Consider the following 23,542-nt stretch of genomic DNA (forward strand, 5'->3'; position numbering starts at 1 on the left):
ACGGGGCTTCAAGGCAGGGACCAGACCTGAGATCACCAGTTCCCACTGACCAGTGCTCTGAGGCAGTGACCAGCAGCTTCGCCCAGCAGCACAGGCTGTAAGCCAGCAGCTGACGTGGTCCTCCAGGGACCCCCCACTCCAGGTCACATTTGGGCTCATTGCTCTGCTGAGCCGACTCCTGAAAACACCTTTGTCTCAGCACGTTACAAAAGGCCAGAGACTGCCCATGTCCAAGTGCTGTGACCAGGGTTACTGGGACGTCCCAACCATGTCAGGCCATCGTGATCCCCCGGCCGTGCAGCACAGCCGGGAACTGGGGAGGCGATAAGCCGATGCCAGCCACGCCGGACCAGCCATTTAGGACAGACAGTGAAGAGGGACTGAGCTTACCCTGCAAGGAGGACTCAAGTTTGTCAAGGTCTGACTGAGTTGAAATGCGGTTAAGGGCAAGGGGGCTTGTTTCACACATTTGAAGAGAAAAAAGCTTCCTTTTCTGGCAGATTTGGGTGACACCTTTAGCATTTCCCTTTGGCATCAAAGAGCCCCCAGGCCCTCTCTCAAGAACATCGTGTTCTCCAGCACCATGGTGTCCTCAGAGCATCTCCCTGCCAAGCAGCCTTGGAAAACGAGTACAGAAGCCCAATTTCTGTCTGCATATGGCTCTCTACTTGTTTCAAGTGTGGCTGTCATCGTGGTGACAGCTGAGTGACAAACATACATCCACGGGCAAGCTCTCCAGGCTGAGTCTGAGTCTTCTCAGGCCTGAGCTCATAGAGAAGCCATCCACGAAGCACCCGTAGCAGTGCAGCTGTGGAGCACAGGGCAGATAAATCGGCCTGTGAGGCCAAACCCAGACTGCGAGGGCCCACGCAAGGTAACTGGGAACGGGACGCAGCAGTGGCAGCCACGGGCTGGCAGCTCGGGGGATTCCTGTGTGTTTTGATCATCGGGATAACCCGTCCGCCTGGCAGAACCCCAGGCTGCTCCACACGACACGGGCTGGCAAGCAAATGCCTCGTGTGCCCATGGGAGCCCCGTGGGCCTGGTCGACGCCTCCATCCGGCCTTCCAATGGCTTTCGGCCCTCGTGCCGGGCGGACACGAGGGCCACGGGGATGCGGCCGACCGAACTGCATCTCGCTGCTGCCGGCTCCCGCTCCCAGACCCGTCCGCAGGGTGCTGCAGCCGGTCACCCCAGCCCGACGACTGCAGCTCTGCCGAGGGGGATGGAGCGGGCCTGGCCCAGAGGCAGCCCAACCACCACGCTGCACAGGTGGTCCCACCCCACCCCACCTCAGGGATCCTGCCCCCAAGCACCGTTGCCTCACCCCGGAGGCCTCGTCCCACCCCGGGGATCCCACCCGGCACCCGGCCTTGTGTCACGCACCACGGGGACCGGGCCTCACGCCAGGGCACCGCTCCCCCGGCCCCGCAGCCCGCCGCAGGGGGTCGCCAAGACGGGGGGGGGGGGGGGCAGAGGCCGCGGAAGAGGCCGGTGGGGGGGATCGGGGGGCCGGGGCCGGCGAGAGACCCCCGAGGCCCGAGCACGGCGCGTCCGCAGGCCCGGCCGGGCGCCCGGCGCTCTGCGCATGCGCCGCTCCTTACGACACCCCCCCCCCCCCCACCCGGGCCTCCGCCGCGCTTGCGCCCGGCGCTTCTCACACCAGCCGGGGTGCGGCCGCGCTCGGCCGTGCGGCGTGACGCCCCCCCCTCTTCCCCCCCCCCGCGCGCGTCGGCCAATCGGCGCCCTCGCTTCCCGTGCGTGCTGGCGTCACACGGAGGCGGTATATAAGCGGGCGGCGCCAGTCCCGCCCCCCTGACAGCGTCTCGAGCCGCCGCCGCGAGAGCATCCCCTCCGCCGAGAGCCGCTCGCGCCGCCGCCCGCCCCCGCCGCCTCCGCCGCCGCCTCCGCCGCCGCCGACCGCCTCCGCCGAGGGAAGGGAAGCGTATCGTATGTCCGCTATCCAGAACCTCCAACCCTTCGGTGAGGCCCTTTGTGCGGCGGGGGCCGGGGCCGGGCCAGGGCCAGGGGCCGGGGGGGGGGGGGGGGGAGCGGCCTGACGGGCCCCGCCCTGGGTCGGCCCCGCCCTGGGTCGGCCCCGCCCCCGTGGCGCAGTTGCTATTCCCGGGGCCGGTTGCGTCAGCCGCGGCGCGCGGGGGTGGGGCGGGGCGTGTGGGCGGGCGGGCTTCGTTTGTGACGGGCGGGCGGGCTGGCCAATGGGGGGCGCGGAGGGGCGGGGGCGGCGGCGGGCCGGGGTCTGACGGGCGGTTTCCGCAGACCCCTTTGCTGATGCAAGTAAGGGTGATGACCTGCTCCCTGCCGGCACTGAGGACTACATCCATATAAGGATCCAGCAGCGGAACGGCAGGAAGACCCTCACCACAGTCCAGGGCATCGCGGATGATTACGATAAAAAGAAACTGGTGAAGGCCTTCAAAAAGGTGGGTGCTCGGGGGGGGGTCCACCCAGCTGGGAGGGGAGGAGGGGGGCAGCTCCTCGTCTGCGAGGGTGGAGGGGCTGGGGGGGGGCCGCCGGCGTGTCTGGGAGCGGTGTCGGCGGTTTGTGTCGTACTAAGGAGGGTTTTCTCCGCGTTGTAGAAATTTGCCTGCAATGGTACTGTAATTGAACACCCCGAATATGGAGAAGTGATTCAGTTGCAAGGCGACCAGCGCAAGAACATATGCCAGTTCCTCGTAGAGGTAGGATGCCTTCGGTCTGCTGCGCGTGCTAGCTAAATGTTAAACTAAACGTGAGTCTCTGTGTTAATAAACTACACGGGCTCCAATTTTCTTAGAAGAGCAGGCTGATGGAGGAAGCTCTTTCTGTTCTTGAAATTCTTGCTTGAGGCAGATACCATCCAGCAAGGCTTTGCAGTTGCGGTCTAATCTTCATTCCATACTTCAGGGGGGAGCAGAAATCTGACAGTTCTACGGCAGCGTAGTCAGCATACGGATGTGTGCAGAGGCCTCTGCTTCGGTGTGCTGTAAAGTGCGTTTTCTTTCTTGCAGATTGGACTGGCTAAAGACGACCAGCTGAAAGTCCATGGGTTTTAAGTGCCTGTGGGTCAGTGAAGCTTTATGCAAGAAGATTTCCTTACCATGAAATTCCCATCTGTCCCTTGTCATAAGTTTAAAACCAGCCGGTTTGTGTAATGTAACTCTCTTGGGTCCACTATTCAGTCTGGACTAGTGTAATTCAGTGATGTAATAAACTCACAAGAGCCCATGCTATCTCGTCTTGCTGTCCCTCATTTAACAGAGGTAAATCGGGCATTTGGCATGGTCCAGCCTGCAGCTAAAAGTAACCAGATGTTCCAAGTTAAGCCAAGGGACTCGGCCCGTCAGTCCAGAGACTGTCCGGATCGCTCCTCAGTCCAGCTGCTCTTCCATTCTGATGGACGGTAACTCTGGCGGTGCCTCCTGCGGTCCTACACGGAGCGAGGCACCGAGCGCGAGCTGTGACATGGCACGGGGAGATAGCACCTTCCCTCTAGGCAGTGTTGGCTCCTGGTGGCAGAGGGATTTGGGGAAGCTTGATGATGAACAAGAGGAGTAACTGAAGAGTGACTTCAAGGCTGGATATCTGCGGTTCAGGCCTGGCAGGTGCCAGTACCCTACAAGCCCCAAAGTACTGGGGGTACTCAAAGGAACCGTTACCTTGGGTTAAACTTTTGACAAGGGATCAATTTTGGACTAATGTAACAAGTATCATTGTAGATAGAGCCGCAGAGCTTATGTGTTCCTAGCAACTGCTGCCTAATGCCCTGTGAAGTAACAGATTTTTGGTTTCATTTTTAATGTTTTATGTAATGTATTTAAAGTCTTATTTAAATAAAAATGGTTTTCAAAAGCAGTTGCTTGGTGGATTCAGTTGCTTTCTCAAGCCAATGTGCCTTGCTCTCCATAAGCAGTGATGCTGGTCAGAGCAGGAGCTTGGTGGGCTTCCCTCCCACTGGTGGGAGCAGCGCTGGGGGGGGGGCTGTGCAGCCCTGGGGAGCTCTGTGGGGTGCTGGGGAGCGTTTCCCCGTGTGACCTGCTGTGGGAATGGGAAGACGAGCACCCTCGGTGCTGTCTGGGCCTTCCAGTCCCTGACTGGAGTTGAGGTAAACAGCCTGTGAGTGGGTGGGTGTTGAGTCATTCCCTTCCTGGCCTGGAGTTCCTTAACCCTCGCACCCGGTCTTGTGCTGTTTTTTGTTCCTGTAAGCCTGCCCAGGCTGCTCAGCACTTCTGCTTCCAGCAGAGCCGGACTGCTGTGGTGAGGAGGGGCGGCTTCTGTCACCCAGTGCCAGGCTCTGGTGGGGGCTGAGGGGCATTTTTCCTCTCTGATCTTAGGAGCTCCCCAACAAGCAAGAACAAGTCACCTCAGGTAAAACATTGCGTTTTAGAGCAGCTCTTGTTACCAGGGCTGGCAACGCCTTCTGTGGAAAAGCAATGTGAAACGTACTCCAGTCTGTCAGACGGGGCACAGAACGTCTGTGGTTTCCTTCCGTGGGGACCCCCAGCCTTGTCCATCCCACGGCAGGCAATGCTGTGGCTGCAGCTGTAGGCCTGCCCGCTGCGAGGGCTGCGGTGTTTTGGTGAGGCTCGCTTGCTGCCAGTGCGGTGGCGGAAACACCGGGAGCTGCCTGGGCGGCCACTTGCGCTTTTGGCAGCTTTCTAAGAAGAGAGTCTTGTTTGTTCGCTCACTGCCTGCAAGGACCCTGGTTTTCCACCCCTTTTCCACCCGCTGCAGTGCAGCACTGGGTTCACTTCGCTGCCATTTACTTTCCTGGGAGACTTTGCTCTTGGAAACCAAACTGCCACAATTATGCAAAGCACCTACGAGTGCAGGTGACCTCGAGCCCTGCCTGCACCTCGGAGAGTGAGCGCAGGCAGCGTTGAGGCCGACAGTCACGCTGGGGCATGTGTACGTGACTGCAGCCTGATGCAGCACAATCTCCGGTCTGCTTCTGCCTCCAAAATTCAGCTTCTGCCTGTGCTGGAGCCTTGGTCGGTGTGTGGAGCCGGGCTTTCTCCCCGCTGGGCTTTGCCGGGCTGCTCGCAGCCATTCAGTCGCAAGAAGGAGGCACCGCTTTGGCCCAGCGTTCCTCAGCCAGCACGGACAAGGCTGGGCCAGGAGAGCCAGACCCAGCCAGGCAGAGGCAGACGCCGTAAGTCCTGGCTTTCCTAGGTTCAGTCTGTCGCAGTGCAGCCAGCGCTGGGAGAAGGGACCAGCCCGAGCGCCCGCAAGTCGGGCTGCAAACCTGCGTCAAGGGTCTGCCCGGCCCATGGCGCTGGAGGAAGTGGCCGCTGCGTCCCCATCACCCTGACGGCTCATTTGGCCCAGATCGAGCCATTAAGAGCCAGAAATTGCAAAACAATTTGTTTGTTCCTTGTGAAAAACACTCCGCAGAGCGAGCAATCAATCGCTGCGGAGCATGGGGTGTGCCAGGGCGCTGCTGCCTTCCTGCCCATTCAAAGCCCATTTGTTTTGGCGTTGTTTGAGGAGCACCGATAGCGGTCTTTGCAAACCCACCGAGTGCCAGGGGCGCGGGCCGACAGCGACGCACACCCAATCCCTGGCATGTCACGCAGATGGGTTTTATTGAAGGAGGGAGACAAATGTTCTCCACAAATACAAAGAGATGAGGGTAAATATGTGCAAGAGTAGCTATCGATATTGCAAGAAGAGACTGGTGACGGCAGAGGGGGATTTACTGGGGGGTGCTGGGGCAGGCTGTGCTCGGCAGCAGGGCGTTACTGAGCCTTGGGGTGGGCATCGTGTGCCCGCAGCCAGAGCTCCGGGGTCTGTCACTGCACACAGACAGAGGCAGTGAGCAGTGCCCACCCGTTCCACGACACCCCGAAGGTTTTCACGATGGGGGGGAGCTAACAGAGCTGCAGGAATGGGCTGCTCCAGCACATTTAGGACAAGAGGGAATGGCCTCAAGTTGTGGCAGGGGAGGTTTAGGTTGGATATTAGGAGAAATTTCTTTACTGAAAGGGTTGTCAGGTATCGGAACAGGCTGCCCAAGTCACCATCCCTCGAGGTATTCAAAAAGCGTGTAGGCAAGGCACTTCAGAACATGGTTTAGTGGGCATGGCTGATGGTTGGACTCGATCTTGAAGATCTTTTCCAACCTAAATGAGTCTATGATTCTGTGTGTCCTGGCAAAGGGCACATCTCCCAGCAGCATGTCTGTCCCGGCTGCCTGCTCCACCAAGTCCAAGCGGTCGGAGGCACAGTCCCCTGGGGACCCCCATGATGCTGGGGGGGGGTCCCAGCACCAGCGTTTTTGTAACTGGGGGTGAAGATGTCTCTGCTGGTGCCAGCCTGTGGCAGGGCGAGTGCGGCAGCATCAGCTGGAGCCACACGGCAGGGCTGGGCCCCCCAGACATCCCATGAGCCCCCCCAGCAGCTGGAGCTGCCCCTCAGCCCCCACGCAGAGGGTCACCTCAGCCACGGCATGGTGACACACACATATACATACGTACATGCCTTCTGACGGGGCCAATGGCCCCATAGATTGTCAACATATGTGCCTATACACACACATACACATATGGCGTTATACCTATATCTACAAGTACGTATACATACACACACACATAGGTGTGTAGATAGATACGTGTGTATACATATACACACATATATGTATAATAGATATAGTATAGTAACTATCTCAGTACTCTCTCTCTATGTGTACACATATAGCTATAGACACACATGTGCATGCATGTATGTTTATATGGATGGAGACTATATGGGGCAATTGACTCCAGTGGGGGGGGGGGCTGTCTACATATATATATACATACACACACGCGTATGTACATCAATATGTACACATATACACACACAGTGACACATGTATATGTGTGTATGTGTGTACACACACATACATGCCACTGGGGTGAATTGTGCCATATAGTCTCCACACATATACGTATACACACAGCCAGCCACACATATATATGTGTGTGTGTGTATATATATATATGTATATATACACACACAGATCTCTCTCTCTCTCTCTCTCTGTGTATATATATATATAGACACACACACACAGGGACAAATTACCCCGTATAGTCTCCATACATATAAAGGTAGACACGTGCACATGTTTGTCTATATCTATGGCCATATGTATACATATGAATATATGTGCATATTTAGATAGATGCATAAGATATACACTATGTTATCTCTCACAATTATATACATTATGTATATTATCTGTATTTTATATTGTATAGAATGTTGTATATTATACTGTATAGTCACTGTTTATTATATATACATTAAAAGTAGCATATAATTTATCTGCATACATAGTCCATTATAAAATATAATAATAAACATATAATATAAAATCTAATTCTGTGTCTCCATGTGTGTACTATAGTATATTACACTGCCAGGGTCAAGTTCTCCTTATATGTATGTATACCTGTCTATGGCAGTATGTATGTAGATAGCTGTGTGTTTGTAGCTACACATATATACTGCTGGGACCAATTGCCCCACGTATTCTCCTCCAGCCTTATAGACATAGAGGGACATCTGCGCATGCACGTACACCCCCCCCCGCCCCGAGCTCTCTGTCAACATCTATAGGTGTCTTTTTATATACTTATATATACAGATACATGTATTTATAGCTATTAAGACTTGTGTGCTTTTTACATAGCAAGATACACGTGCCCCATCATAGAGTTACCATCCACATGAACATATATGCGAGCACATGGTTGTGCACGTGCATATACACACACACACACACTCTTTCTCTCTGTCTATAGCTACATCTACAGCTAAATCTGTAGTCTATATTACCATAGATATATCAGCCTGTGTGCATTTGTGTGTTCAGAGAGAGAGAGAGTGCGAGCACCCACCAGGATGAGCATACAAGCATACATACATGTGTGCAATTATGTATCTATATATTTATCTCAATATATGAATTTCTCGGGGGGGGGGGTGCGCACAGCATGTGTGTACATAGACACATAGAAATACATTTATATATGCATGCACATAACCATGGCCAATTGCCCCATATAGGCTCCTTCCACGCACACACACATATGTGCACATCTCTATGTCTAGCTATCAGTTATATCTATAGCTTTACCTCCATTTATATCTAGATGTAGCTATGCATCTATTATATGTATGTATAAGCTGTGTATGCATTTAATTACGTATGTAGTTAGGCAGATAGATGTAAATCACACACACACATATATAGGTATATATGCATACATAGTGCTGTGGCCAATTGCTCCATACAGTTACCTTGCAAATAAACCCACCTACACACACACATACATCTGATGTGTGCTCTCTCTTTCTCTCTCTGTATGTGTACATATAGATATGTATAGTTTTCTATCTATGCATGAGTGTCCCTGTGACAGACAGACAAACTGACCACAAGGGCCAACTGCCACATGCACAGACACCACCCCCCCCATCCCCCAGTTTCATAGCTCTGTCTAGATCTACACCTATGTATACATCTATATATACATCTGCAGCTATGACTATATCTTTTAGCTAGTTATACACACATGTGTCTATGTACTTACCTGCATAGTTATACACTCATGTGTATATGTACCTACCTGCATAGGTATCTGCATGTATATGTACGTGTGTGTGTGTGTGTATATATATAACTCTATATGTATTTCTAATTGTGTGTGTATATATACACACATACATGTATGTGGGTGTATAGATATGTATGTATAGATGCGCATGTTCAGCTAGATAAATGGTTATGCTTTTCTACATATATAAATGCAACCAAGGCCAAGTACCCTCTCGGTAGCTCTATCTAGATTTATATTTACCTATGTCCATATGTAGCTATAGATGAACATGCATATATATGTATACAAGTACCTATACCTGTATATGTGCATGTATATCTTTGTATGTATATGGACACTATAGATGAGTATATATGGATCTATCTCTATCAAGCTCTGCATGTATATGTGTGTATATTTATACGTGCATGCACTCTATGCATATATATATATACATGCACATGTCTGTATCTACAGCTATACCTGTATGTGTTTATACATATCTAGACACATACATAGCTGTATGTGTGTATACATTGATCTATATGTGTGTACGTATGTATAAAATAATACACAAATGTAGCTAGGTATGGCCAGATAAAATAGTTACGTGTTTATAGACGCACACATACAGTCATGGCCAATTGCCTCTTACAGTCTCCAGCTGTACACATGGATCCACACAGACACACGGTCCTGCAGCCCCGGAGGTGTGTGTCTGTGAGTGGGTGTGGGTGCACACGTGTGTGCCCGTGGGGCTGCCCTGTGTCTCTGCGGGTGAGTGCGGAGCCGCCCCGGGGTGGGGCAGTCGTGGCAGCGCCTTTAAAAGCAGGGTGAGCCGGGGCTGCCCTGGACCCTGCCGAGCCACCCTGCCGAGGCACCCCACCGAGCCCCGGGGCCAGCAGGTGAGTCCCGGCCGGGCTGCAGGGACCGGCCGGAGGGGACTTGGGGACCCGCTGGGAGAGAGGGATGGAGGGGACTCGGGGACCAGACGAGAAGGATGGAGGGGACTTGGGGACCCGCTGGGAAAGAGGGATGGAGGGGACTTGGGGACCACACAAGAAGGACGGAGGGGACTTGGGGACCCGCTAGGAGGGACAGTGGGGACTTGTGAACTGGCCATGCCCTAGGGACGCGTACCCTGCTCCCCGCATGGGTCACCCCCTCGCCGCAGGCTGAGCCTGTGTCCCCAGTTCGGTGGCTGCAGCCCCCCTGCTCCCCTTCCCCGCTCAGTCTCTCCGCAGCCATGAAGGTGAAGGTGTGCATCGGCCTCGTCCTCGCCATCATGGCGACCGCCTGCCTGTGCCGGCCCGCGGCAGAGGCACCGGGCGCTGCGGGGGACCCCCGCCAGCTCCCCACCAGCCTGGTCCGGCGGGACTGGCCCGACTCCCTGTCCCAGGAGCAGAAGCACTTCATCTCCCAGCTCCTGCCCGTCTTCACAGGTACCGGGAGGTGCAGGGTGGGCAGCCGTGAGGGGGGGGTGGTCCATAAAGCACAGCCCAGCCCCCCCCATCCCATGCCAGCCCCCAGCCCGGGGCAGCTCTAAGCTGCTGCCCTTGCCCTGGCAGAGCTGAGAGACCGCAAGGGCTACGTGCACGGGGACGAGGGGATGGCGGCCCTGCACGACCACTACTACCCCGACTGGATGGACTTCGGCCGTCGCAGCGCTGAGGAGTCGGTCGATGCCGTGTAGCTGCTGGGCTGGCCGCAGAGCACCAGCACGCTCAGCGCGTGTTCCTTCCTGCAATAAAGCTTTGGCACTACAGCTGCTGCTGTTCATGTCTTTGCTGGGAAGAGCTGGGGCCGGGGGGGGCGGCCAGGCAGGTGGGCTTTGCCCCCAGCCCCACCAGGAATGGCAGGGCAGACATGGCCCGTGGCAGCAGACACGGCACACACGAGCTGCTTCGTGACTTCACATTTATTTGACAAGGAACAGGGCACAGCCTGGGGTGAGGGACGCGGTCGGCGGGAGCAACAACTACACCCCGAGAAACACCCGCGCCAGGAGTCCCCGCGCTGGAGAGTGCTGCTGCTACTGCTACTTGATGGGCAGGAAAGAGTTTAAAACCACCACTCCCTTTCAAAGTCAGCCCAGATGCTGGCCAGGAGCCCAGCCCCGTGTGGGAGGTCTCACCCTGGCACAGGCGGCTGTCATCCCCCCAGGACCACCTGAGCCCAGACTGAGCATCACCCCTCGCTGCAGCAGCCCAGACAGCCCCAAAGGGCCGAGCTGCTCCTCGGACAGGCTCAGCAGAAGCAAGAACAGTTTTTATTGCCAACAACCAGCTCCTGCAAAGGCTCCGTACCCCCACAGCGTGGGACAGGGTCAGCCAGCACCCCCTGCCCGGAGCTGGCTCTCCCCAGCTGCATCACCCCATGCAGCTCCCTGCACACAGGACCCTGCCGCAGCGTAGCACGGGGCCGGGGGAGCATCATGCTGGAGCCACACGGCACCGCAGGGTTGTGTCCTTGCAGCCAGGGCAAAACCCCTCTGAGCTGGTGCTGGGCCTGCTGCCGGGTCCCGGAGCAGAGGCTGAAAGCCTGTCCCATCTCCATTTCCCCGTGGATGGGCGATGAAGAGGACACGTCTCGTCCTGGGCTTGTGGGCTCCGCAGCACCGTCACGTCAGCGCATCCCGGGCTCCCCTGCACTCTCCTCGGGCATACGACAGCTCCCCTCTGGCCACCACCTTGTCCAGCCCCAGGCGCCGCAGCTTCTCCACCAGGTTCAAGCTGAAGATGCTGCTCCTGAGCGGGGGTCCGTCCTGCCCCCCGGGCGCAGGGAAGGGCCGAGTGTCAGCATGCTGGGGGTCCTGGGAGGGGAGCGGGGGGGCCCACCGCGACCCAGTCCCTGGCACCGAGGCAGAGATGCCCCGCACCAGCAAGAGCCCGACGAGTCCCACAGGCGTGCTCAGGGGTCCGGGGCCGGGTGCCAGCATGGGGGAAGACGGCTCCGGCGAGGGGCTGCCGAGGCTCAGCCCCTCAAAGGGCCCACAAGAAGGCACGACGGCGTTATACAGACTGGAGGGGAAGAGAGAGCAGAAGGGGGGGGTCAGTGGGGGGGCCCCCCGTCCTGGGGGATGCTGCTGCAGGGGCCAGGGGGTCCTCAGGCAGAGCAGGGCCCCCCCTTCCTTCTTCCTACACATTAATTCACCTAACATGCCTCAGGCTGTGGGAGACCCCCATGCTTGCAGCATTGCCCAAGGGCCCCAAAGCTCGTGGCACAGCCCGGGGGGGGGGGGGGGGCTGTGTCCATGCCCCCCCAGCTTCCAGGCAGCCAGGAGGGGATGGGACATGGTTGCTGCTCCACAAGCGTTTTCCAAACATGCGGGGTTTTTGTCTAACAGTGCGCAGTGGACTCCAGCTCACACCAACCCCTGAACAAGCCTTGAGGGGGGGGCTTATTAGGGCTAAGCAACAGTGCTCATTAATTAAGGGGCAGCCCAGCACCTGGCTCCTCCAGTCCAGCCTGGGGAAAGGTCCTGGCTGGTGCACAAGTGCAGGGAGGAGGAAAGCCACGTCCATTCCCAGGGAAGGTGACTCCCTGCCAGTGCCAGGAGCAAACGCTGCTCTGTCCCCAGGGAACTGCTCCCCGGGGTGCACCCAGCCTTCCCCACCCTGAGGACAGCTCTTCTTCCCATCAAGGTGCTGCAGGGCAGAGGCGGGGGGGGGGGGGGGGGGGGGGCTGGTCCCAGCCCCCAGGGGGGTGCACAGCCACTCAAGCAGCCAAATTCAGGGACAGTTCAAGTGCCAGACATCTCTCAGAGCATCAGGGGCTGCAGGTGGTCCCCAGCCCGCTGCTTCCTTGAGCTGCACAGAGCCAGCCACAGGGTGAGGAGAGGGTTAGGAGGGGACGGGGGGGCTGGTGGGGTAGCAGTGCAGGCAGTGCAGGCGGTGGGGGGGCCACGCGCCTTACCTGGGTGTCACCGTAGTGATCTCAGTGGTGGGGTGGAGGATGTGGCAGGTGGTGATGGTGAAGGTAGACGGGGTCTGGGGGAGGTTGTTAACAGAGAGGAACACTGGAAGGGACAGGAGACACTGGGTTAATGGGGAGGGAGGGCACAAGACGGGCAGAGAGCAGGGCTCTGGGCAGAGAGGAGAGCCAAAGCTGGGCTGTGAGCTGCCACGGCCAGCAGAAAGCCACATGCATGGGCCACATCTCCAGCAGCATTTGGGTCTGGCACTTGCTCAAAAGAGAGGGCTGCGAGCACAAGTGTGAACAGGAGCTGACATTTCTCCCAGACCTGTCCCTTCCACATGCCCAGGCCGCAGCAGGCACGTGCCGGCGTGACGGCGAGGGCTCACCGCGCCAGGGCGGCTGCAGAACGGCCCTCGTGCAGCTGCAGACGGAGCATCCCCACGGGGACGGACGGGTGGCAAGGACAGGCTGCTGCAAGAGGGGAGAGCGCGGGGGGATGCGAGGGGCAGCCTGGGCAGGGCAGGGGCGTCCCGGGGGCCGCATCCCCTCCGCCCCCTCGCTCCGCGCTCACCCCCGGGGCGCTCCTTGGCTTTGGCGGGCATAGAGGTAGGGAGCAGCTGGAAGGAGCTGGTGTCCACGTCATCCTCCTCCAGGTCGTTGAGGCTGTAGACCTCCTCCAGGTCAATGTCCAGCTGCCTGAAGTCTTTGGTAAGCACCCCGGGACGGGGCACCAGGATCCCACCCAGGTTGGGCCGTGCCAGCTGCTGCCAGTGGTGGAGTGTCACAGAGCCTGGGGGGGGGGGGGACACAGCCGGGGAGAATGAGCTGGTGCCATGGGATCCTCCCGGCACCTCCAGCTCTGCGCACCAGGAAGCCCCCTCCACCCCTCACCTTCCAGGGGCTTCACGATCTGCAGCTTGTCAGGCAGGTAGGTGAGGGAGCAGAGGGAGAAGCCGGAGCCAGCGGTGAGCTCCGAGCTCCCCGAGTAGGTGGTCCCAGTGGAGACGACGCTCTCGTTGGGGGTGAGGAAGCCGCTGGAGCTCTCCCCGTCCCTCAGCCGCCCAAGCTTGCGCTCCCGCTCCGCCTCGAAGAAGGAGCGCTCCTCCGAGGCATGGCTCTGCTGCCGCACCGACAGCCGCTGCACCGCCGCCTCCAGGTCCTGCCGCCCCGGGGCTGCCCGGGGCTCCTCTCCGGCCCTCTCGCCCCTGCCGGCAGGCACAGCGTTAGGGTGCTCGGGCCACGGTCCCACACCACACACCCCCCAACGCTGCGCCGGACCCCAGCCGGCAGCGAGCTCCGGCTGCGCCTGCCCTCCCCTTGCCCCAGGTTGGCGGCGTTGATTAATGCTCCGATGTGATCAACATCTTCCCGACCACCCATCTCCTAGGCGGGGGCAGCCGCTCTGTCCCACCCAGCCCGAGTCCCCACTGCAGCACTCACTGGGCACCCTCGGAGCCGGAGCAGCCGGTGCGGGGGGTGCTGGCCCCGCCAGAAGGGGCGGCTGACAACTGCTTGGAGCCCGGCACGTTGTGGGGAGACTCGGAGCAAGACCTGGCTTTGGCCGCCTGGTTCACCGCTTTCACCGTCTCAAAGACACGCAGGTAGCTCCTACGGGCAGGAAGCAGGCAGGGATGGACCCTTGAGCCAGCCCCCCACGGACCCCCCTGTCTGGTGGCCCAGCACGAGCCACCGATGCCAGCACTCACTTGTAGTCCGAGGAGGAGCTGTCTGCGCCCTTCCTCATCATCCCCTTGATCTCAGCTGCCAGCGAGTCCTGGAGACACGGGGGACCCAGTGTCAGCAGAGGGGAGAGCGGAGCCCCCCCAGCCCTCCCGCTGCTCAGCCCTGCCCGCGCCCCCCGCTCACCACGGGCAGGAGGCTCGGCGTGCCGTAGCGGCTGACGGTGCTGTTGGGCAGGCTGCGGCTGCGCAGGCTCTTGACCTCCTCCTGGGCTTCCTGCAGCATCCCACCGCACTCGGCGTACTTCTCCTGCAGGTCCCGCAGCTGCGGGCACAGGCGCAGCTCAGGCACGGCCCCATCGGCGATGGGGCAGGACCCCCCCCCCCCAACACCAGCAGCCGGGGCACCCATGGCCAGGCCCTCCGCGGGCTCACCTCCATCCGGAGCTGCTGCTGCACCTCTTTTGCCACGGCCAGGTGCTGCTGGAGCTCCTCCACCTCCGAGCCGTACTGTGGGCAGGAACGGGCAGGTCAGGGAGCTGTGCCCTGTGTGTCCCCCCCCAGCACCCCCCTGGCACGGGCAGGGGACACTCACCGTGCGGCACTTCTGCTGCAGGTCCACGACCTGCGCCAGGAGCTGGCTGATCTCCTCCTGCTGCCGCACGGTGTCCTCCGTCTTGCGGGCCAGCTCGTCGGAGAGGTAAATGACCTGCTGGCTTGCTTCAGCTGGGGAAGGCCCAGGGTCCATCACCACCACGGCATGGCCCCCCAGCCCCAGCCCATGCAGTGATGCTGGGCAGTGCCTGCAGACCCCCCCAACCCAAGCCCAGAGAGGAGCTGCCCCCCACGAGCCCAGCCCCACATACAGAACTGCTCCACACAGTCGATCATCAGCTGCTGCTCCTGGTCCTCATACTGACAGGTCTTGGCTGCGATGTTGGTGGCCTGGGAGAGAGTGTCGGAGGGGCTGAGCGTGATGGGCAGGACCTCCAGCCTCCGCAGGGGCCAGCTCAGGTCCCCCGGCACCAGGAGGGGAAGAGGTGGGCGCAGAGAGGGGCGTCCCACCAGCCGGCTCTGCTCACCTCCATGCGAAGTTTCTGGTTTTCCTCCTCCAGGCACTTGAGTTTCTGCTGCAAGGTGTCGTACTGGAAGTACTGCTGCAGGGACAGCGAGGACTCTTGCCGGCGCAGCCTGGGGACAGCAGGGAGGGCACTGAGCACCCGCAGTGCAGGCAGGATGGGGCTGCCTACCCAGACCCCTGCCCACTCCCCCCAGCTCCCAGGCAGGCATCTGCAGCGACCCAGCTCTGGGGGTCTGGATCCGCAGCCACCATGGGAGGGAAGGGAGTGCCAACCCCGGTGCTACCCCAGGGGCTCCTGCCCAACGCCTCTGCCCGGCCCCCAGGAGCAGCCGTGCCCTGGGTGAAGTGGTGGGACAGGGACGCCCCCCACTCACGGTGTGGAGGTGGCGGTGGTGGGCTCGCTCTCCTCCGTCGTGGTGGTGTAGAAGTGGAGCAGGTCGTCCCGCATGGAGACCTCGTGGCGCAGCTGCGCGATCTGGGAGGGGAAGGGGCATCAGGGCACGGCCAAGGGGACCGCAGCCACCCACGGCCCCCAGGCTGGGCACGCAGGGGGCCGAGGCCAGGACCCTGTACCCGGGGGGCCGTTACCTCCTCTTTGGCCAACTCCAGCTGCTCCTCCAGGAGCTCGTTGCGCTCGGTCAGGCTCCGGTTCTGCTTCAGCAGGGACTGCCCGATGCGCGCCGCCAGCTCCAGGTCCCGCTCCTTCTGCAAGGGGCAGGTCTGCGTCAGCCGGGGCCTGTCCCCTGCTCTGCCCCCCCCTTCCCCAGCCCTCGCCCACCCCTGCGTCCCCAGGGTCCCACCGGTCCCCGGCCCTCACACCAGCCCAAGCCCACGCACGGGGTGAGCACCGACATACCTCATCCAGCAGGTTGGTGACGGCATCGATGTCATGGTAGGTCTTCGTGATCCTGACCACCCGCTCAGCACACAGGACTGGGGGAGAAGGGCGAAGGGTGAACCCCCGCACTACTGGAGCGCTGGCCCAGGGGCTCAGCCTCCCCGCTGCCTCCTGCCCTGTGTCACTGCTTCCCTTCGGCAACCCCCGGGGTTGCACGGTGGAGGGAATGGGAGGTGACTGCTGCAGGTGGCACAAAGCTGCTCCACGGTGGTCACCAAAAAGGACCTTTTATCTGCTTGGCAGTGCCAGCCACGGTGCAGGGCAGAGGCAGGCAGGGATGCTCACAGCTGTAACAGCATCACCACGGGAAACGGGGGGCTCCCACCTCACCCCCCACCCCAGCACGCATCCTGGGGCGGCAGGAAAGATGCCGAGCCCCCCTTGCTGCACCACCACCCCAGCCCGGACATAGTGCCAGCCCCACCACAGGACGCACAGATGGGAAGGAGGGATGGAGAAAGGCAGACAGCAGAGACAGGATCGGAGGTGACATCTCCAGCAAAAAGCAGGCTGGAGCTCCACTATAAACAGCAGTGGGTGGCACCACGCCGAGCCAGGCTCGCAGGCAGCGTCCCCTCCAATCTGTCCCCAGCCCCCTCCCCCAGATCTCCCCCTGAGAAGCCAGCCCTGCCCTAGTTTCTCCCTGGAGATGCTGGCCAAGGCAGAGCCAAACGCGACCTCTCAGGATGCCGCAACCCCGCACCCACGCCGATGCCCCTCCAGCTGCAGCAACGCAGCGACCCGCGCTCGGAGCAACAGGGGCAAAGGCAGCTGCAGGCAGGTTGCCTCAGTAACAGGCAGCTGCCTGCCACGCCAACGCCGCGCAGCACCGCGTCGGGCCAGGCCCCGGCTAAAGCCCGTCCTCCTCCCCTGCCGCTATCTGGGTCTCTGGCAGGGAGAGGTGGTGAGAGGACAGGGACGTCTGTCCCCCGGCACCATTCCTGCGCCCGCAGAAGCTGCCAGACAGCGCCGGGCACGCGCCCAGATGGCAGCGCCGGAGCCGCACGGTGGGAGGGAGCCGGCAGCGAGCACGAAGCCCCAAGTCCTGCCTGCACCCCGGGCCCTGCCCGCACCGCCCAGCCGCTCCTGACGCTCCCTTCTGATGTTCAACTGCCCCAAGGGCGCGTGCCTCAGTTTCCCCTGGCAGAGCAGCGCCGGCTGCTGCACTCGGGGCCTTGACCCGCGTCCCCAGCTGGGCAGACAAAGTGGGTTAACTGGAGAGGCTCAGCCACACAAATCCCATTACGGCCCCAGCTGGGGTTGTGTAATGGTGTGCATGTTGTCATGGCAATGCCCCCCCCCGCCACCCCCTCCCACCCCCAATCCCAGTCTGGTCCCCACTGCCCTGGGTGCTGGCCCCGCACCCCAAAAGGCATGTACCCCAGCGGGCACGTCCACAGGGAGAGGGGCCAACCCCAGCCCCGGCCTCACCCCCCCTCCCCATGCCCCGACAGGGCCTGCTCCCCGCAGGGGTCCCCAACTGCACCTCATCAGGCCCCTGAGCTGTTAATTGGAAATAATTAGAGCATGAGCATCGTTACAGTTTGAGCGATGGCAGGCCCTGGGAGACACTGGGGGCCGCAGCGCTGGCAAACACGTAAACAGCCGCCCCCTCCGCAGACCCGACCCAGCGCGCTGTGGGGACCCGCACCCCACGGGAGGGCAGACCCCCGTCCCCGCGGGCAGACCTGGGGAAGGGGGGGGAGCCCTCACCCCCTCCCTCTGCCTGCTCCCCACCACCAGGGCAGCGGGGAGACCCCTCCCTGGGGTCAGGGGGTCCCCAAAGGACCAGGCGGCAGCTTCCCCGGGACGGAGCTCTGCGAGCGGGGGCTGGGGCACCCCGCAGCGGGGAGGGGGACGGCACCCGCCCGGGGGAGAGACCCCGGCCCCCCCCCAGCCCGCGGAGAGAGCCCGGCCCCGCCGCCGCCGCGCTCCCCGGGCAGAACCGGGCCGGGTCCCGTGTCCCCCCCCCTCACCTTCCTCCAGCTCCCGGGTGATGGGGTCTCCGCCGCCGCCCCCGCCCCGCTCCGCGTTCCCGTTCAGCTCGTCGTAGGCGGCGGGGCTGCTCCAGATCTCCATCGCGCCGAGCCCACCGCAGCCGGCCCGGCCCGGCCGTTCCCGCCCCTATTTATAGGGTCGCCCCGTCCGCGCGCACCTGCCCGGGCGCGTCCCACCGCCACCGGGACCGGGGCCGGGGCCGGGGCCGGGGGCGGGGCCGGGCGGGAGCGGGGCGGGGGCGGCGGGGCCGGGGAGGGGGCCGGGAGCTGCCCGGGAGCTGCCCGCTCCCCCCTCGCTCCGCCGCTGGGGTGGATATCGGCTCGCTGCGGCTGGAAGCTCGCCCGGGGAGTTTTGGGGACGCGGTCCCCCATCAGGGCGTCCTGGAGGGATGCTCCCCACCAGGCACCCCGGGGCCAGGGTCCCCGTTGGGGGACGCCTGGGGACCCATCGGGACGATCCTGCTCGGACCTGGGGACCCATCGGGACAATCCTGCTCAGATCTGGGGTGCCGGTGCAGCGGGGCTCTGTGTCCCACCTCCCGGCCCCCAGCCTGCGGACGCACAGCGGGCACAGGGGTCCCCACGGATGGTGGTGAGCGCTGGCTGCTGAGAGGGGACGCTGAGGGGTCACTGGGCCCTGAGCAGCAGCTTTGCAGGGCTGGCCCCACGGGTCATGCACAGGCAGCGGCTTTTGCCCCTTAGGAGGGACAAGGAGAGGTTTCGAGTCCTTTGTCCCAAACCCAGGCTGCGTGCAGGGCTGGGGTTCCCCTGACGGTCGGGTTACGCCACAGTACGGCCTTTGCCAAAGCTCCCTGCCCTTTGCCTGGCCAGCCTTGCTCTTCTACCCCAGGCCTGGGTCCCCCCATCATCACTGACACGGATCACCACAAATCCTGCACACGCGGGTGCCCAGTGAGGTCCTGAGACCTGCCGGGTCCCCGACTCGGGAAAGGGCTTTTCCATCCCCCTCCAACCTGCTCCGCTCAGCACCCCCCTACTCTGAGCATGGGCTGGCACGAGCCTGCTCCCCCCCGTGCCCTGTCCAGGCTGCCCCACGCTCCGTGGCTGGCACCCCCAGCTCCCCCACAACCACACTTGTGCAGAGGCAGCACCAAAGCAGGAGAGCTGAATAAATCATGCTGTGCTGAATTATGGAGGAGCTGCCTGGCACGTAGCACAAGCCTCGTGGGCGGGAGGGCAGCGGGGCTGCGCCAAGGACCCCATGCCACGGCACCACGGCACACTGAGCGTCATACTGGTAATGCCAACGTACACACTGCCTGCCCCCATCGCCTGCCTCAATGCCATTCCTCATTAGTACCGAACTAATGGATGAATTGATGAGGCTGGGGCTGGAGCTGCCCCTCATCAACACACGATGCCCTTATTTGCCTGCTGGACTCCCACCCGATGGGATCCTGACCCCAAACCACGTCCTGCCATAACCACCGGATCCCTTCTGGAGCTGGGTCCAGGGCCAGGCACCCTCAGTCCCAGCTTCTCCCTCCTCCTTGCACCAGTGTTTCTCCTCCCAATGATGGCAGAGTGTGAGGGCAGGGACCCAACCAGGTCACCTGGGCGCCCACCCCCCAGGGACCCCAAGGACACAAGTGTGCATCTTGGCATGGACAGGCAGGAGCCGCTTCTTCCTAATCCCCTGCCTGGGGATTTGCTCCTCCGGGCAGGTCCCCTGCGTTTCTGCGCAAGCAGATTACAGGGGGCTATTTCTGATGGCAGCTTAAAGGTTTGGGTAAAGGGATGAGGCAGCGCAGGCCCCCTCCACGCCGGCACATGCAAGTGGCACTGGAGTCATGGAGAAAGGTGACCCGTGGGGGTCCCAGGGCCAAGCACGGCTGTCCCCATGGAGAGGGGATGGGGGTGCCCGGGGTCCTACTGAGCGGGGTGCTCCCTGCCCTGTGGCACGCAAATGGGGTTTGAGGCTCAATCCCTTGCACTGCTGCTGCAGGGTAGGGGGGTGCCGATGGCTGGGGGGGGTCTGCACCCCGCTGCCTGCTGAACAGGGAGGGGAGCAGCCCGATGGGGAAGGCTGCAAGACGGGCAGGGCACGAGTCGCCAGCCCAGCCTGTCGCAGGCGGCGGGGGGGAGCTGGGGCGGCAGTGGGGCTGGGGCCTCAGCCCCATCTGTCTCCTGCTGCCCCACGTCCATCCCCCATCCCCTCGCTCTAATCCTGTCCCCGCCACACATGGGCCAGAGGCAGAAGCAAAGCAGAGATAATCTGTCTGTGCCCCCCGCTGAACCCCGACCCTGCCCCAGGAACGGGCCTCACCGCAGTGCCGTGGGGCATCGTCCCTGCCCGACCACGGCGGCTGTGGGTACCTCCCCCCAGGCACCCGCACCCCACGGCGCCGGGGGCTTCGCCGGCAGCAGCGGCCCCGTGCCCCCCTCGGCCGCTCCAGGCTGTCATGTTTGGTGGGCCAGCAGCACTGGGGGCCACCGGTGCACTCCCCACCCCAGAGAGCCACGGCACAGTGCGGGGGGAGCGGGGACGTGCGGGGGGTCCCGGGAGATGACAGGAGCACTCTCCGAGAGTCCGGCTCAGCTCAGCAGAAGCTGCTCCCAGAATTAGCCCGGGATGTTCCGGGCGAGGAAATCCAGCCCGTCAATCCCATTAGGGGCGATTAGCTCCTGCGTTGCCCTCGCGGCCCCGACCCAGCCCGGCCGGTGCTGCCTGCACCCCGCTGCCCTCGCCGGCCCCACGGCGCGGGATGGGGCACTCACGAAAGTACTGCAGGGTCTCCTCGATCTGCTGGGGGGTGAGGGGGGCCACGGGCTCCGGGGGGCCAAGGGGGGCACGCAGCCAGTCGTCATGGTCGTAGTGAAAGACGGTGTCCGCCCGCAGCGTGTAGCGGGGCAGCTGCTGGCCCAGCAGGCTGATGATCTCCACCTCGGGGACATCGCCGCTGCACAGGTCTGGGGACAGAGGGGCACAGTGTCAGCCACGGGTGGGGGTCACTCAGGAGGAGGGTGGCGTGGCGGGGGGGCCGTGGCGGGGGAGCGCTTCCTGCACCCCTCAGCCCACTCTGTCCCCTCAGGGTTTGAGGCTGGTGCCACTAGCCAGCTCGGTCCCCAAAGCCACTCGTTGTGGGAACTGGGGGTCCCCCCCTTAGGGTGGCACACAGGGACCCCCGCCCCTGCTCCCCCCTCATCCCCCCGCTTTCTGCGGGCAGGGTCCTGCTGCCATCTCCTGGCCACGCTCTGCCCGGCCGAGCAGCGCTGGGGACAGCAGGCGAGGGATGCCAGCGTGGGGCGAGGGATGCCAGCGTGGGGCGAGGGATGCGGGATGGTGGCTCAGCTCCGGCCACGCCATGGGGACAGGACGAAGGACCAGCCCGGAGCTGCCCCAGCTCCTCGCCCCCCTCACCCCAGTCCCCAGGGCTACCCACCGGCAACCGCCCGCCTCTACCCACCGGTGATGGTCGCAGCATCGCGGCGTCTGCCCGTGGCCGACCCGTGGGACGCGGGGCCGGTGTGGAGCAGGGCAGCGACGGGCGAGTCCGGGCTGGGCTGGAGGTGGCAGGTGGGTGGGCGCTGGCTGGGGGGGGTCTCTCGTGGGACTGCGGTGTCCAGTTTGGCTGGCGTTACGGGGGGGGGCCGGCTGCCATGGGGAGAAGCGCCTTCCCCCGTGGCTCCCTGGAGCGGCGCTGGCAGGCAGCAGTCCCTTCTCCGGCCCCCGCCTGGGGAGAAGGAGCTGTTAGGGTGATGCTCTAAGGACCAGGGACACATCCTGAACCCCACGTTCAGGCATCCACATGTCCCCTAGCATCCTGCCAGCTGGCCGAACACCCTCCCCAGGGACAACGTCTGCCAGACCTGGGGCTTGCGGAGACCTGGACAGCATGGCCAGGGCTCAGGTGTCCCCGCTCCCCGGCCAGCCTGTGGCCTGCTGTGGGGACAGGGGGACCGTGGGAACAGCCAGCACCGGGGCGGGCCCCAGCTCAGCCCCCACCTGCTGCCGAATGTGGGGTAGTTTCAGGGATGGCGCCGGGTCAGCATACCTGCTCAGCACCGCCTCCGCGGTGGCCGATACGTGACACAGGGGGCTCAGCACCAAAGCAAACACTTGGTGATGTCCGGATCAGCGTCAGTGCCAGACAGGGGAGAGGATGCTCCGAAGGGATGGGGCAGGACCCTGCTGCCCCTGGGCTCGCTGCTGGGTCCTGCCTGCAGGAGCGGGCAGGGGAAGGAGCTGTAGAGCCGCTGGGCAGTGGGTGGACACGGCTGTGGTGCTGGCAGGAGCCCTCGGGAGCCCCACCTCGGAGAGCAAAGTTCAGCTGTGATCCTCCACCCCATCAGCACCAGGATGCAGAGCAGGCACCTGCCGTGTTGCCCAGGGCAGGGCTGGGCAGCATCCACGGCAGTCCCATCCCAGCCATAAACACATCACGAGACAGGCCATAAAACCAGCACCTTCCTGCCCTCCTGCCACCTCCAGTGGGCCTGGCTTGGGCTGCAGCCACTGCTGGCACTGCTGCCTCTCTGCCCTGGGCGGGGGTGCAGAAGCCTCCTGCGCAAGCCCCGTAACGCATCTCCACCCCTGCTCCCCCCTCTGCTGCGGTGGGTGCTGCGGCACCAGCAGCCCCTCATCCCTGGCAGCGGGTTCTTGCCAGGGCACCGCTGCCCTCCCTCTTGGCACATGGTCACGGCTGCTGTCACATCCACAGCACCCGGGCCACCCTGCACCTTCCTCCAGCGAGGCCGGATCGTCCCTGGCACACAGGAGGGGCACGAGGCAACACAGACACCCCGAAACACACCCGCAGGCCCACAGTCCTCTGCCCCACAGCACCAGGACCGCCAGACACAGGCGTCCCAATCCTGCACCATGCTGCCCAGAGAACAGCTCCCCAGCCCCAAACCTGCAGACCCTCTCCCCCCCAGCTTCTCCCCAGAGAAGGAAGGGGACCCACCGTGCCGAGGTGCCGGGCTGCCGCTGCCCCCACTCACTCCCTGTGCTGCTGCTGGCTCTGGGGAGGGAGCCTGGCCGGTGAGTCAGCGCTCAGCGGGGGCTGCCAGAGCCCTGCGTCTCCTTTTGGCTCGGCTCCTGCGTGTACATTAACTCTCCCCAGGGGGGACCTCGTTCAGACATGTGCGAGCAGCTCCCATCGCCCCCGTACCCCGCTGTCTCCCACCCCCGGCCACCAGCGCTGCCGGATGAGCCGGGGATCTGCCCCGCGGAGGCTGGCGGGGAGCTGGGCGAGAGCAGGAGGATGGCGGACCCACGGCACCGGCTGGCGACGGTGGGCCAGGAGAAGCGGGACCCTGGCTCGGCCCGTGCCCGGGCGCACGTGCAGACCTGCGCTCGCTGCTCTCTGCCCTGCCCTGATGCCGTCATGCAGCTCCCGCCCGGGCACCTCCCTGCCTGCGCA

The 23,542-nt window shown here is 62.3% G+C and overlaps 3 protein-coding genes across 3 annotated transcripts; 2 read left to right on the top strand and 1 right to left on the bottom strand.

The window, feature by feature from the left end:
* Positions 1-1,803: 1,803 nt before the first annotated feature.
* On the top strand, positions 1,804-3,852 carry EIF1 (eukaryotic translation initiation factor 1). The gene is made up of 4 exons (XM_075036550.1): positions 1,804-1,983; positions 2,278-2,441; positions 2,598-2,699; positions 3,009-3,852. The coding sequence occupies exons 1-4, from the start codon at positions 1,953-1,955 to the stop codon at positions 3,051-3,053; spliced, it is 342 nt and encodes a 113-aa protein (XP_074892651.1). The 5' UTR covers positions 1,804-1,952; the 3' UTR covers positions 3,054-3,852.
* Positions 3,853-9,828: 5,976 nt separating this feature from the next.
* On the top strand, positions 9,829-10,275 carry LOC142035106 (gastrin/cholecystokinin-like peptide). Its single transcript, XM_075036949.1, has 2 exons — positions 9,829-10,024; positions 10,151-10,275. Exons 1-2 carry the CDS (start codon positions 9,829-9,831, stop codon positions 10,273-10,275), a joined length of 321 nt encoding a protein of 106 aa, XP_074893050.1.
* A 218-nt stretch (positions 10,276-10,493) lies between these two features.
* HAP1 (huntingtin associated protein 1) lies at positions 10,494-21,899 on the bottom strand. The gene is made up of 16 exons (XM_075036971.1): positions 21,584-21,899; positions 20,895-21,086; positions 16,117-16,193; positions 15,849-15,965; positions 15,635-15,735; positions 15,262-15,370; positions 15,046-15,124; positions 14,775-14,905; positions 14,615-14,689; positions 14,367-14,504; positions 14,207-14,274; positions 13,941-14,108; positions 13,392-13,705; positions 13,072-13,290; positions 12,498-12,600; positions 10,494-11,602 (listed from the first exon to the last, which is right to left on the bottom strand). Exons 1-16 carry the CDS (start codon positions 21,897-21,899, stop codon positions 11,203-11,205), a joined length of 2,607 nt encoding a protein of 868 aa, XP_074893072.1. The 3' UTR covers positions 10,494-11,202.
* Between the last annotated feature and the right edge of the window lie 1,643 nt (positions 21,900-23,542).

Source organism: Buteo buteo, chromosome 9 (assembly GCF_964188355.1).
Source record: "Buteo buteo chromosome 9, bButBut1.hap1.1, whole genome shotgun sequence".
In the NCBI taxonomy this organism is placed as follows: Eukaryota; Metazoa; Chordata; class Aves; order Accipitriformes; family Accipitridae; genus Buteo; species Buteo buteo.